Genomic DNA, 12,928 nt, shown 5'->3' on the forward strand with positions numbered 1-12,928 from the left:
GACATAATTAAATACTGAGAAATTATAATAATTGAGTTGCTTTGATAAAAAGTATAATGCAATATTTGGGTTAAACCAGGCAAATACAAAAGTGACAGTCTGAAGACCAGGAGACTATAACTTACACTATACTGGGAGTGTTTTCTCAGTAACAGAAATTATTTATATAAAGTAAATAGTCAGAACAATTTACACTTTCCCAAGGCAATCCTTGGATTGGATTACAGACAATTTTATAGTTTGCTTTATCCAATCTACAGTTACTAACTAAAAATAGCAAAAATAACAGGAAAAGAGCTTGCTATGAAGCTAAAAGGAGACTTTCAGATTTCTATTATCTATGGAACATATTTCAGTGACATGTTTTGACAACTTGAAATATACGGTGGGGCATTACTCAGTGCATAATAAAGTGCTGTTTAAGATTTCTGCATGCAAATTTGGTATTGTTGTTATTCTGAACATGTACCCAACTGGTGACTAAAAACTTATCATTTAGTATATACAGCTTACCGGGGGAGATGCAAGCCAGCCAAATCTTTCCTCCAATTTATTCATATCTCTATCAAATGCGTTTAGGAATCTATAGCGGAGAAGATGATCCTCAGTAAGATTAAACTGTCTTCTGGCATAGTGGTAGCTCTCATTATTTCCTTTTCTGGGGAAGTCAAGCCATTCTGGATGTCCAAATTCGTTGCCTGTATTTAAAAATATTAAGGATCTGTGAAATCACGTGCTAAAAATACACTACAATTGCAGAAGTAGAAAGGAAATATACTTTACAAGTTTTAAATTCCAAAGAACAGTTCTCCATATATAAATTGCCATTTTATTATTAAGATGTCTTTCGGAATTTTCATGCTTGTTAACAGGTTTGTTTGGCCAATAAAACTACCTAAGCAAAAATATCCATGCACTCCAGGGGAAGTATAAAGTGGTGAAAGAATTATAAACTCTGTGCTAGCATGCCATGATTAAAATTTTCTCATTCCCATCCCTTAATAAGGGCAACAGAAATTCAGTCAACCATGATACAAATTTTAGAGTCACCATGAAACTTAAAAACGTCACTTTAACAGTAGAAATCCATTGTTTTAAGCACTTAGCAGAAAGCAGCGCTACCATTGACATAACCACAGAGACAGAAACCTCCCATTGTATCAATTAAACTTCAAACAATCAGAAGACCAGTTGGAAGCACTGTAACAACTTTCTTTTTACTTTTTATCCTGGCTATAAATACTGTTGCCATTGTTTCCAGTGGTATAAAAATAACTGCTAAAAAGATGACTTGAACTGTGGTTCCTCACACCCTAGAAAAACTCAAAAAGACCTCTTTTTTTCAGGTAGCAGGATAAGTTATAGAGAGCAAAGCACAATGCTTAACGAGGACACATTCAGGATTTCATATCCAAAACAAGTGACTTAAGGGGCGGGACGACGCAGGGATCTAACAGGGTGCATCAATTCAGCAACCTGGCAAGGGCAGCTCCTTTTCCAAACGCAACACTCAGTGTCACAAGCACCAGAGACACCTTTCAGGCTGGGGTGAATCTCGCTTGGACACTGAGCTCCTCTGCGTGCCCACCAGTTCAGGTCCCTTTGAGCGTGTGTAAACACCGTTGCATTTCCTACAGCAGTAATGCTTCACAAGTTTGCCGGTCCTGATTTCTAGCCCACACAACTACTGAATAGACTTCACTTTAAGACAAGGAATAGGTTTATTCAGACTTAGATCACGCTTCATTAAAAGAGACGGGAAAAAAGTTGTAATTTAATCAAGAAAAAGCTTAGCTTCTCTTCTGTAGAATCTCTGAAGCAAACCTCAGCTGTCAAGGGTAAAGATTCCCAGCAACACCTCATTTGGGACTCACTATTTTGAATTATTCATGTATCCAAGGTTTTCTTATTTTATATACTGTCATTATTACAGTTTGAGACAAATCCAAATGGACTTAATGGCTCTAACTTGTGCTATAACCTGCTGCCTAGCAAGCTCTCAGGCATTTTGGGCTATTCATGTTACACAGGATTAAGATGTCTAAAGTACCTTGAAAGTTAAACACACATTTCAAAGCCTATGATAGCCGATTCCTCACAAACATTGCCGAGATTACGGATATCACCTACTCACCATAAAACTGAGGCAACAAATGGTCCACCTGGAAATAGGTATGGAAAGCAATATGATCAAATTTAAGAGGGCTTCTACTTTTTTTTTTTTTAAAAAAAAAAAAAAAAAAAAAAAAGACTCAAACACTTCTACAAGCAGTTCCTCAAGTTTTGTCAATAAACTGGAGTTCTGTGGGCAGACGAGGGGCAGGGAGGCTGAGAGAAGACGAACGTGTCCTGGATGGGTACCCGTGTGTGCAGCCTCCATCGCTGTCTCGCACAGCCTGCGCTGCCTGCAAGGCCTGGAGGATACGGTCAGCAGTGACCGCTATGAATTTAGATTTTCCAAGTGATTTTTATGTATTTCCATGCTTCACAGGAACAATGAACAGAGAACAAAGGAGAAAGGCTGCATATATACTTAGGAGAATCCTTCACAGCAGTATCTGTTTTGTAAACGAACTGACAAGTTGTAAATTAAATTTCCCATTCAGAAGCTAAACCTCTAGATTTCATATTCAGCTCGAAAGCAGAGACAAATATAAAAGAATCAGAATCACAGCAGGACTTTGAAAATGACCTTGGAATAATGCTGGACTGAGCTCTTAAACTGCGCTAACAATGTGGTATGGGAAACGAGGAAAGATATTGCTACAAAACAGACACTGTACCTAACCAAATTCAATATTCTCTTAAGAGCCGGGCAAGGTATTACCTTCTTTCATGATCTGCGCGCTATTGATAGACTACACCAGGTAGCTCAGTTAAAGATAGAAAAAAAACCACCAGAAAGTCAGAGATTATATGTATCTTGAAAAGATAGCCAAGGAAATTGTACCTATTTGTTCAAGAAAAACATAAAAATGGAGGAAATAAGAAATAGAAGAGAGTGAATAAACTAAACTAGCCCATCATTTCAATAGCATATTTCACTGTAAGCAGAGCACATCTCCATGTTTATACCATACACCGACGCGCCCGCCTCCACTCACTTTGCCTATTTCCCCACCACAGTAACTATAGTGCTGTTGGAATGCTGTGGTTTTGTTTTTTTTTAAAGAACAATATAAGTGCAGCAAAATGCAGAAAACCAGTATTAATTTCCTAACCATTACTAATGGCCACGAAGACAAAAAAAAGAGATTTAACACAATGCAGCAACTTGATAGAAGATTAAATTACTTGCTGATGTCAGAAAAACATGTTGAACATTTAAAAGTGCTCGCACTTGAAACATCTGTTTCCATGGGCACCTTCTGGACAATGTACTTGTGAGCTTTTTGTACATGTTTCTTGATTTCTTTTTATAGAAAGAAAAATAGAAGTTCATAAATTAGAGCAGAATGAATTCAAGTAGGCTTTTTGGTTATGTTTTTAATATATGGTACAGGGAAAAGTAACTCCTAAGATGCAAGCAGGCCTTCCAATAACCTCCCAAGAGTGCTTCTGCACTGGAGATGCATTAAGGCTACTCATCCTTCAATAAAAAATACATATCTGATACTATTCTTTTTTAAATTGCTATTTTCCCCTAATTTATAATGAATGAGGGGACGGTCTAGGAAAGGGAAGGTCCAGATAACTGACCAACACTTACTTCTAAAGGTAACTAATGGTACCTGCGAAGCATGCACTGTCCCCTTCCCCATATTCTACTCCATTTTTTAAAAGAATCAGCAACATTCAGTTCTTGACGACTGTGAAAGCCTCTAAGCACAGAAGTATTACTCAGATTTCTCTTCCTGTAATTAATTTTCTGTTTGATGTAAAGGTCCAAACTACAGATTGACAAGAAGCCAGCTGCTATAAATGACACAAATCAAGACAAAGGAATGAATGTGGGTGAGGCAGAGAACAAAGCTGAAATTAACTCAAATTTTGATTAAAAAACCAAAAGAAAACAACAACAACAAAAAGATCATTGAAGTGCAACGCATACTAACTTTATCTAGGAATTAATTCAAGTTTGCCATTTCCTACTTATTGCGTATATTAAACAACTTCACTATGTACGAGCCTACAAGATCACAATTTCAACAAATACCTAGTACTATAATGAAAATGTACACCACACTTGTTTATTAGAACAAGTTAGAAATGCATTTACGCCACAAAGTAGTTATGTTGATGACTGCTTTGAAGCTGTGCGCCACAGGTCATTAAAGTTTTCTTGATCTCTCTTCTTCAGGCATCTTTGCTAGCAATTCTCTCTCAAAAAGTCAGGCTAAGCAGAACTGAAGGCATATTTAAAAGATGCAGCAGGCAGTGTCAAGAGAGGCCTGTTATTTTGGTTTGTTTGTATTTTGAATTAAGCATGACATTAAATACTTTAAAAGCAGTTAAAGCAAGTAGTTAATTTGATACATCAAAGGTGAGAAGTTTAATTAGGTGTATAAGGCTGAACAAGTTTTTAAATGATCTAAAATACTGTAAAAAGATCCTATTTAAAGCTGATAAGCTGGAGCCTAGACACTTTGGGACAGAATTTCAACCCAAGTTGCACCTTAAAGTATTTCTATCATAGTGGAATTACAGCAATTTATGCAAGCCAGATAATCAACTTCTCCAGGAGTTGCAACCGTTTTAACTTCACTACCTTTGTGAACAATGATGACAATAAAACATTCTGCAGATTATACACAGAATCAATGTAAATCAGATGTAGACAGCATTTGGGCATTTATCATTATTTCAAAAAATAAATATTTCAAACAATTAATCCTGATTTTCCCAAGTCATGAACATTCTGGGTATTACACAATTCTGATAATTTTATTTACTCATGTTTGTACCAAAACTAGTTCTTACTATTCATACTACCAAATCCAAATAAAAATCTCCATACTGCTTTCGAATTATGAGAGAATGAGCTTCATTACAAACATTAATTTAATCTTGCCATCCATGTAACAATGCAATAAAGTGAAATTCAAAATGGACTACTCCTGAAAGACTTGGGTTAGATGACTTGGAGACCTCCGTATTTTTTTAACCTCTCTAGCACTGTTATTCAGTAACATATTGGCCCAGTAAAGACTAACCAAATCAATTCAAGTTAACAATTATGTCATAATTCCTGCATCAAACACAGGCTAGAGGAAATCTCATGCACGAGGTAATGGTGGGAAGAGAGGTACTGGTAAATCCAGGTTTGTGAGAAAAGTATTTTTCTCCCGTTTTCTGAAAATACCAGATATTGTTTCCTTCCAATCTATGGTAAGACAAAAATCAGGATAAATACCGTATTTGTTTTGAAACTCGGATCTTCCATATCTCCCACAGGAGTAGGGAGTGGACACAACCTTGCCTGTATTAAATGATCAAAGAATGCATCTCTTCTGCTGCGATACAGTCATGAAAAAACACAGGCATGTCCCTAATGTATCAGAGACATGGAAAGTAAAGAGTCCTTACAACGGTACCCTAGCTCACACCAGGGATACAGTACTCTACCCACAGGAGCTGACAAGAAGAACCAGGCCAACTACAGAATGAAATCTGGAGGAATTTCCTGGGATGTCTGACTTGTTGCTCCAAGAAAAAAAATCTCTCAGTTGATCTAGAAATGTAGTTTCTAGTCCTCCCACCAGAATAACATTGATTTTATTTACATAGCACTGCAAGAAGGCTTCTATTATAATTACTTTTACAGCCTCCCTTTTCTTCTTTAGTACTTTTCTATCTCAACTGTTACCACAGCAATCTCAATCACGACTGTTACCTTTCCCCCTCTCCCCTTACAGACGATACTTCACACATTCAGCTAACATGGAAGCCTGTACTACATTTTCACACAGTCAGCATAGGTAGGTAGCACTTTTAAATTTCCTGCCTATCATTTTAATATCCAAGCCTTTAAATAATGAACATTCTCCTACTGAGGTTTTAAGCCTCCCTCTGCCCTGAGAAATTGTGAAGAAAATGATGGTAGTCCTCTGCAACATCATAAGGATCAAACCGCAATACTAACGGCAATTTCTTACAAATTCTATGATTACTTGTTGAAGCTCTGAATTAAAAAACAAACAAAAAAAGCCCCAAACAAACAAAAACACACATCAAGAAAACCACCCAACCAAAGGCAAATCACATTATAAAAAAAATCCTTCAACATAACCTGAAATAAATTTTCAGAATGTTATCCTTAGATATATGAACCAGCTTTTTGATAACTCTATGTAGCTGTGAAACTTTCTGTGTAAGATCGTTTCATAAAAGAAGATCTGTGTGTTGGGGAATATCAGCTCTGGCAAAACCTTCATTGGGACAATATATTCTTCATCTCTTCTTTCGAGACTTTTATATTGAAAACTTAAAACTGTCACAGATAAACCGCTTATGGATTCAAAGAATTTGGGACCACAGGTAGGGTGTAGGAGGCTTGCTTGTTACAATCCTGGAGACTCTGCAGATGACCCTCCTCCCTTGACTTAACTGTCTAAAATTAGTTTCTATTCTTACTTTCTAAGAAATGAAAATGTAGCTTTTCAAATCATAACGATTAAAGAACAGCATAAAAAAAATTACGAACCCATGTAAACTGTGCGTATATAAACACATTCATGACAAAGCTTTTGGCAACAGAAAGTCGTACAACATAGCTCAGCAGGAAAATGTTAACTTTAGAAGCTATATTAATCTAAGTGTTTCATTACTTTTTAAACTTTTATAAAAAGGGCATTTCTGGTTACTGACCTTTTCTCCTCTGAAAGAGATACCTTTGTAGTACACATCACTTATAATAAATGCCTTTTGTCAAAGTAAACAGATCAGCCTTATTATTCCCTCAGTCATTAAGGCAAACAGGCACAGGTTAATACAAACAAATCATCCAGGAAAGCAAATATTTTGCTATCAGAGACTGTTTAAATTCAAGAGACTTCATAATTTACTATTTTTTTTAATAGAAGCTGACAAATCGTTCTGAGCCTGTGTTCTTACAAGATACTGTACTAAATTTATACTACTGTTAAAGATCCAGTACTCTGATTTTCTTATTTTAATATACCAGCCTTCTCAAATTACATCACGCTATTGCTTTTTACACAGGTTGTCAAGCCAGATAAATAGTTAATCTTTACTTGTGAGTAGATGTCATGAAGTCGTTCCTCTCTACGAGACAATCTGGGGTTTTTTTTACACATATTGCAACCTGCAAGATTTAACTAGCTTTTTTTTTATACTATAAAATATTTAGCTGACCAAAGCACTTTCAAAGTTTAGTGGTATTTCTAAAATACTCTCTTTGAATCATATTGATTACAATCTGTTCCTAACACATCCTATTTAGCAAATAAGGAAGGAACAGAAATTCTATTAGAAGACATTTCTCCCAGCCAGTTATGGTACGTTCTTCTCTCCCCTACATCTTCATTTTAAACTGGAAAAAGCAATTTTTCAGTTTACTGAAATTTGAATTCAGTAATTAATTTACTGAACCAATATGTAATCAATTTACTGAAAACTGAGCTCAAGAGGAAAATACTGTTGTAAAGTAAAAGAGAAACCGAAGAAATCAACTCCCATCTCAAACTTCTCTGAAATATGTTTTACTTAATCTCAGATAGATTAATTCCCTCATAGTTCCCATCTTCAACAATCTTCTTTTAAATAGCTCTAAGCCAGCTGATGGACCCTCGTATGCCATAGCCCAAGAGGAGCTAGCTTGGTTACCCAAAGCTCTTGCTGTCTTACATGTCAGGTGAGATTTTGACAACATCTAAGCACAGTTCACCCGCCTCTTAAAAAATATTTCAAATGAAATATATCTTCAGGATTGTGGTACACTAACAAATTACTTGCTTCTCTCCTGTTCCCCCTGCCTATCAAGGCTGGCCTGTTTTCAATCATTTCCTACTGATGTTAAAAAGTAGGAACTACCATACTGTACAATATTATAATGTTGATAAAACAGTTCCAAGTTCCTAAAGGAGGTAATTTTCCAACTGTTCCAACAAGAGTTCTCACCATACCAAAGAGCATTCTTTGATCCTGATATTTCAAGCGTACACCTCCCTTTTGTCAGATCAAGTACACAAAACCCCAAGTAACAGGAAAACAAGCAATTCTGCTCCGAAGCACCAACTCTATACCTGTATTAGGAAAGGCTGGATGGCTGAGGAGCTTGCTTACATGGAGGAGTACCCAGGAGCAGACACAGTGGACAGACTATGGCATTGCTTGCTATGATTTACTTTACCTTTCAACAGAAGGACAGTGTATGATTGTTATGCCAGCATGTTTGTATTTAGTAGAACTATATTTACGCAGAAAAAAAAAAAAAACCACAAACCCATTCTCTGGAATAAATAATTCTTTCATTTACTTATATGCAGTGCTCCATCAAAAGAGTATTCAATGAAATATTAGTAGTGTCATTGGTAAGAGTATCCAGTTCCTAGGGGCGGATGAATGTTTTCCCTTGAATTATTTAGTGAGCAGAGCTAAAGAGTTTCTACAGCCTTAGTAAAAATGAGGGACTGACTCAGACACTGCGACATTGCCACTATGCTCTATGTGTAACATACATGCACACTATACATTATTTAGTTAACCACTTGGAAGAGCTCACTAAAATATTTAGAAACAGAAATGTTCTACAAAACATTTCAAAGGTTAAAAAAACCCCAACAAAACAAACCAACAAAAACACCCACCTCAAACCCACAAAACCTATGACAAGAAATTTCCTGAACAGAAGATGTGGTCAGAGAAGTTCCAGCTAGATCTTTCGGTGTGTGTATTGACTGGTACCACAACTGACGGGTTAAAAACCAAATCAAGGACCAGACTGGAACAGCAAAAGGTCACACAAAGATGGCAAACATTTTGCCATAATATATTCAAGAAAGAGCGGTCATCTTACTGGTGTCAGAAAGTCCAGAATTTCATCCTCTAGTTTTGAAAGACTAAAGGATTATGTTGCTAAAAAGAAACAAAACGTGAACTGAAGAGATCATTTGAATAGTATTTGATAATAGTAAAGTTCAAGCTTTTCATATGATGCAAATCAAAAAAGAAAGTTCAGTAATATACTGTTATTGCTATAAGAAATCCAGTTAAAAATAAATAATTATGCATTTGTTAACAGCACAAAATAAGAAAATTTGAAATTAACATTTGGACTAATTAAAAAAGCAGCTCATAAATTAAAAAAAAAACAAAAACCAAAGAACAAAAAACCAACAAAAAGCTACCAGGTTGCCTTTGGAGGCTGAGCTTTCAGCAGAAACTTAATGGCACTACAGGGAGGACTACAATAGATGGCAAACAGCAAAGATGTCTGGGAAGACAACTTTTTGCAAGACTGTAGTATGTCAGATGTTCTTGCAATCTTCTCATGCCAGCTGAATATAAAAGGAGTTGTTAAATTTCTCATTTATTCAAAACAGGAAACTTTTTAAAGTGACAGATGTCAGGGCTCTTCAATATATAAATATTAACAAAGTGACAGTCACATATACCAACAGAGACACCTTCAACTTCCAAAATGTTATAACACTTCCAAAGAAAAGAAAGCTTTATACTTTCACAAACAAATATTAACACAGCAGTATCCCTTCACCCAGTTCTAGACAACTATTTCAAGCAAATAAACAGAAAGGAAAATACATGAGTCTTGTTCCATAGAACTGGCAACTTACCATTTGGTAAGGTGGTGACAGGGAAAAAAAGGTCGTTTTGTGAGAGAAGGAGCAAAATGCTCCTGGAAATAAAACAAAACAAGTAAAAAGAAAAATAAGGAGAAAAAAAAAAAAAAGAAAAAAGTAGTACACAGTACAGTCTAGCATAAAAAGTCAACAAAGAAGATGGATTGTGAGAAGCCATGCAGGCTGTGGAGAAGTCCTTTGAAGGAAAAGAGACATAAGGATGGAGAAGTGGGCAGTAGTGAAAGACAAAGTAGAACACTAGGATGACAGTGTTTAAATTCAACAGTCTTATCTGGGGTGGGGGAAAGACAAAGAAGTAGCAAAGTATGCTTGCATAAGTCATATCCAAAAAGATAACTTAGTAGTTAACATTGTACGATTAATTTTTTTGCACATGCACAGATACCCACCTTACCCCTACTAGCCTGACTGCAGACAGCCTACTCACGCAATCCTCAAAAAAGGTAAAAATGATGCACAGAGAACATAAGCTCTCTTGTCTTCAGACACTATTCAAATGTCCACAGAGTCCACCTGCAACTCTTATAACATGTATTCTGGGAAACTGTCTCCTTTATTTTATATACATTATTACACGTACAACAAATATTTGCATCTACATAAAATACAGTTCATACACAGAATTGATGTAACAAGGAAACAAAAAGGTAGATAAGGCACTGACTGGGAACTCGTTCCGCTGTCCACAAATCAGGCTTGTCATCCTTATGCCAAAGAAGAAAAAAACCCCAAAACACCAAAGTCTTGCCTTCCTGAAACAGTTCAAATCAGCCATGAGAGAATACTTCTGGATCCAGCTCTGAACCTTTTCTGACCTATTGTTCTCCAACAAGTATGTTCCAGATTCCTCCTAGAATCAGTACCACTCGTAAGTGATAAGCTCATGTAAAGCTTCCTCCTGCCCTCAACCTGAGGCTAGCTCATCCCTATCATGCCGAGAATGTATTTATAAATTTCCTAAAAACCATTTGTTTTAAAAATCATCTTCAAGACCTTCACAATTTTATACATTTTCCATATGCCATTGTTTTCAGTGGGCTTGGGCACTCCAAGATATTTTCAAAATGCGATGTGGTTATTGTAGAAGTCTCTGAGAAGGCACAGCATCGTACTGCTAGCTACAACACCCTTTCCTGCAAGAGACAGAGAACCCCAAACAGCCAGTACAGCAGCTGAAGTAAGTAGTACCTGGGCACTGTGGCACAGTTAAGAGTCCAGAGACTTACCTCTGACGTGCTCAGTTCTCAAGACTGTGGCTGCCGATGTTAGACTCCTTTGATGTAAAAACAAAACAAAGAAAAAAGAAAATCCGAAGTATTTCTAAGTTCACAAACCAGATATGCTTCAATGTATCTAAGGAAACAGTTATATTTTTATTCTGAATGTTACAGAAGTCATTTGTGAATTTGCAAGCTGCAAGGAGTATTCTGCAGGACTGTGCACTGTTTCAAAACAACCTATTACTGTAACGTCTCACCACTGTGAGCTTACATATATACAAATGTATGTATACATAATAAATATGTATAATTAAAACTTATATTAAAAATATAATCAAATAGTCTGTTTCTAAACACTTCTACACAACATCTGAATTCTTAGGTGCAACCAATATCTAACTCGAGCCATACCTTAGGTATGCAAGGATGTTTGCTTAAAAATTATTTGGAAAAAAACCAGAAAAATGGTAAAATCAAGCAGAAAAACAGCCTCAGAGCTAAGTGTACTGCACGTCAGCTAGTCCTATTCCGGTATGTTTCATTTGTGACATTCTCCCCATAAAAGACTCCACTGCCACAGCGACCATGCTATCCATGCGTTTTTCAGCATTTTGGATGTGCTGCCTGCCTACTCACCCCTCGACCTGTCAGTGCAAGATATATGAGATAATAGTTCATACTGGCTGATTACCACTGTTGTTTTCAAATGTATATTTTCTAGATTTATACAAGGGTAGCCAGGTTGAAAACATGTTTTGCACTTCAAACCCAAGGTACCAGCATCGCGACAGACCTCACTTGAGGGACTTTTCACATTTTGGGATTGCATCTCATTGATACCTATTACTACACAGATCTGCTTCACTTATAAATTTACCCTGGAGTCAGAGAAGCCGGTTTGTGAGTGTGGTCCTTAGCAGGTCCTTCAGAAATGTATCATACGACATGTCCTAGCACTACACTGCTCTGAGATATGGAATAAATTAGGAAGTTGTGCAGAGCTCCTGAAGAAACAGCAAGAAAGGAATCTGATGTACTTGTGATAGATGCCAGCACATCTCGGCATGGCATGCTGACTGGCACACAAACGTTCTGTCCTTAAATAGCCCAGGTTTTACAGTCCAGCTCAGTTCTGATGAATGTAAAATTAACTGATCTGCTGTGAGTGAATGCAACCCCTCTATAATTACGTTTGGACATAGTTTAGCCTCTAAGATATGTTGTAAACTTCAAAGGCCTTCTCTGAGTCCTTGGACAAAAAAACCCCAACCAACCAACCAAAAAACACCGCAAAAAAACAAACTTCCCAAAAACCAACAGAGAAACCAGCACGGAAAGTAAAAGTCAGTATCCTAATCTCAAAACAATTTATAGAAATAAAAGGAGTACAAAATCTGACACAAAGTTGTAATATTTATGCAGAAAATCTTCATGTTAGCAGAGAATTTCAGCACACTGAAGTGTGAAAAAACAGTAAAACGATTCCAAAACAAGCCATGCATCACATCTGGTAAGAAACTTTTTACATTAAAATCCTTGCAGGTTCCTAACTCAGCATTTAAACATTATGGCAACATACGTCAAAAGTTTTTGAACATAATCGCATCTTTCAATTATTTACTGTTTAGAAAATACAGATCAGCAAGATACAGACCTATTTTCAAAGCTTTCATTTGAGTGTTTTAAATATTAAGAATTTGACATCACATCTCCAATGTAATGCATGTAGTACTTGGCTAGTAAATCCAAACACACTGCTAAGAAGAAAGGCTAATGTTATGACCCAGAATTGCATACTAACAACATTTCAGAATGTGAAAAACCCTCCAAAATGAGAAGAGTTGTAAATGTTTCAAAGTCAGGTTTCTTTTACAGCATTCTCTCAAAATAATTTGTTTCAGTAAACAGACTTGCCTCAGTGAGCTG

General features: G+C 36.5%; 1 protein-coding gene across 2 annotated transcripts in view; it reads right to left on the reverse strand.

Moving 5' to 3' along the window:
• The window catches only part of GBE1 (1,4-alpha-glucan branching enzyme 1), a 167,222-nt gene that overhangs the window by 25,428 nt on the left and 128,866 nt on the right, over positions 1–12,928 (reverse strand). For both annotated transcript variants that reach the window (XM_037377956.1, XM_037377955.1), the window contains exon 13: positions 514–698. In XM_037377956.1, the coding sequence (XP_037233853.1) occupies positions 514–698 (185 nt within the window). The remainder of the gene's footprint in view (positions 1–513; positions 699–12,928) is intronic.

The sequence above is a fragment of the Falco rusticolus genome, chromosome 2, assembly GCF_015220075.1.
Source record: "Falco rusticolus isolate bFalRus1 chromosome 2, bFalRus1.pri, whole genome shotgun sequence".
NCBI lineage: Eukaryota > Metazoa > Chordata > Aves > Falconiformes > Falconidae > Falco > Falco rusticolus.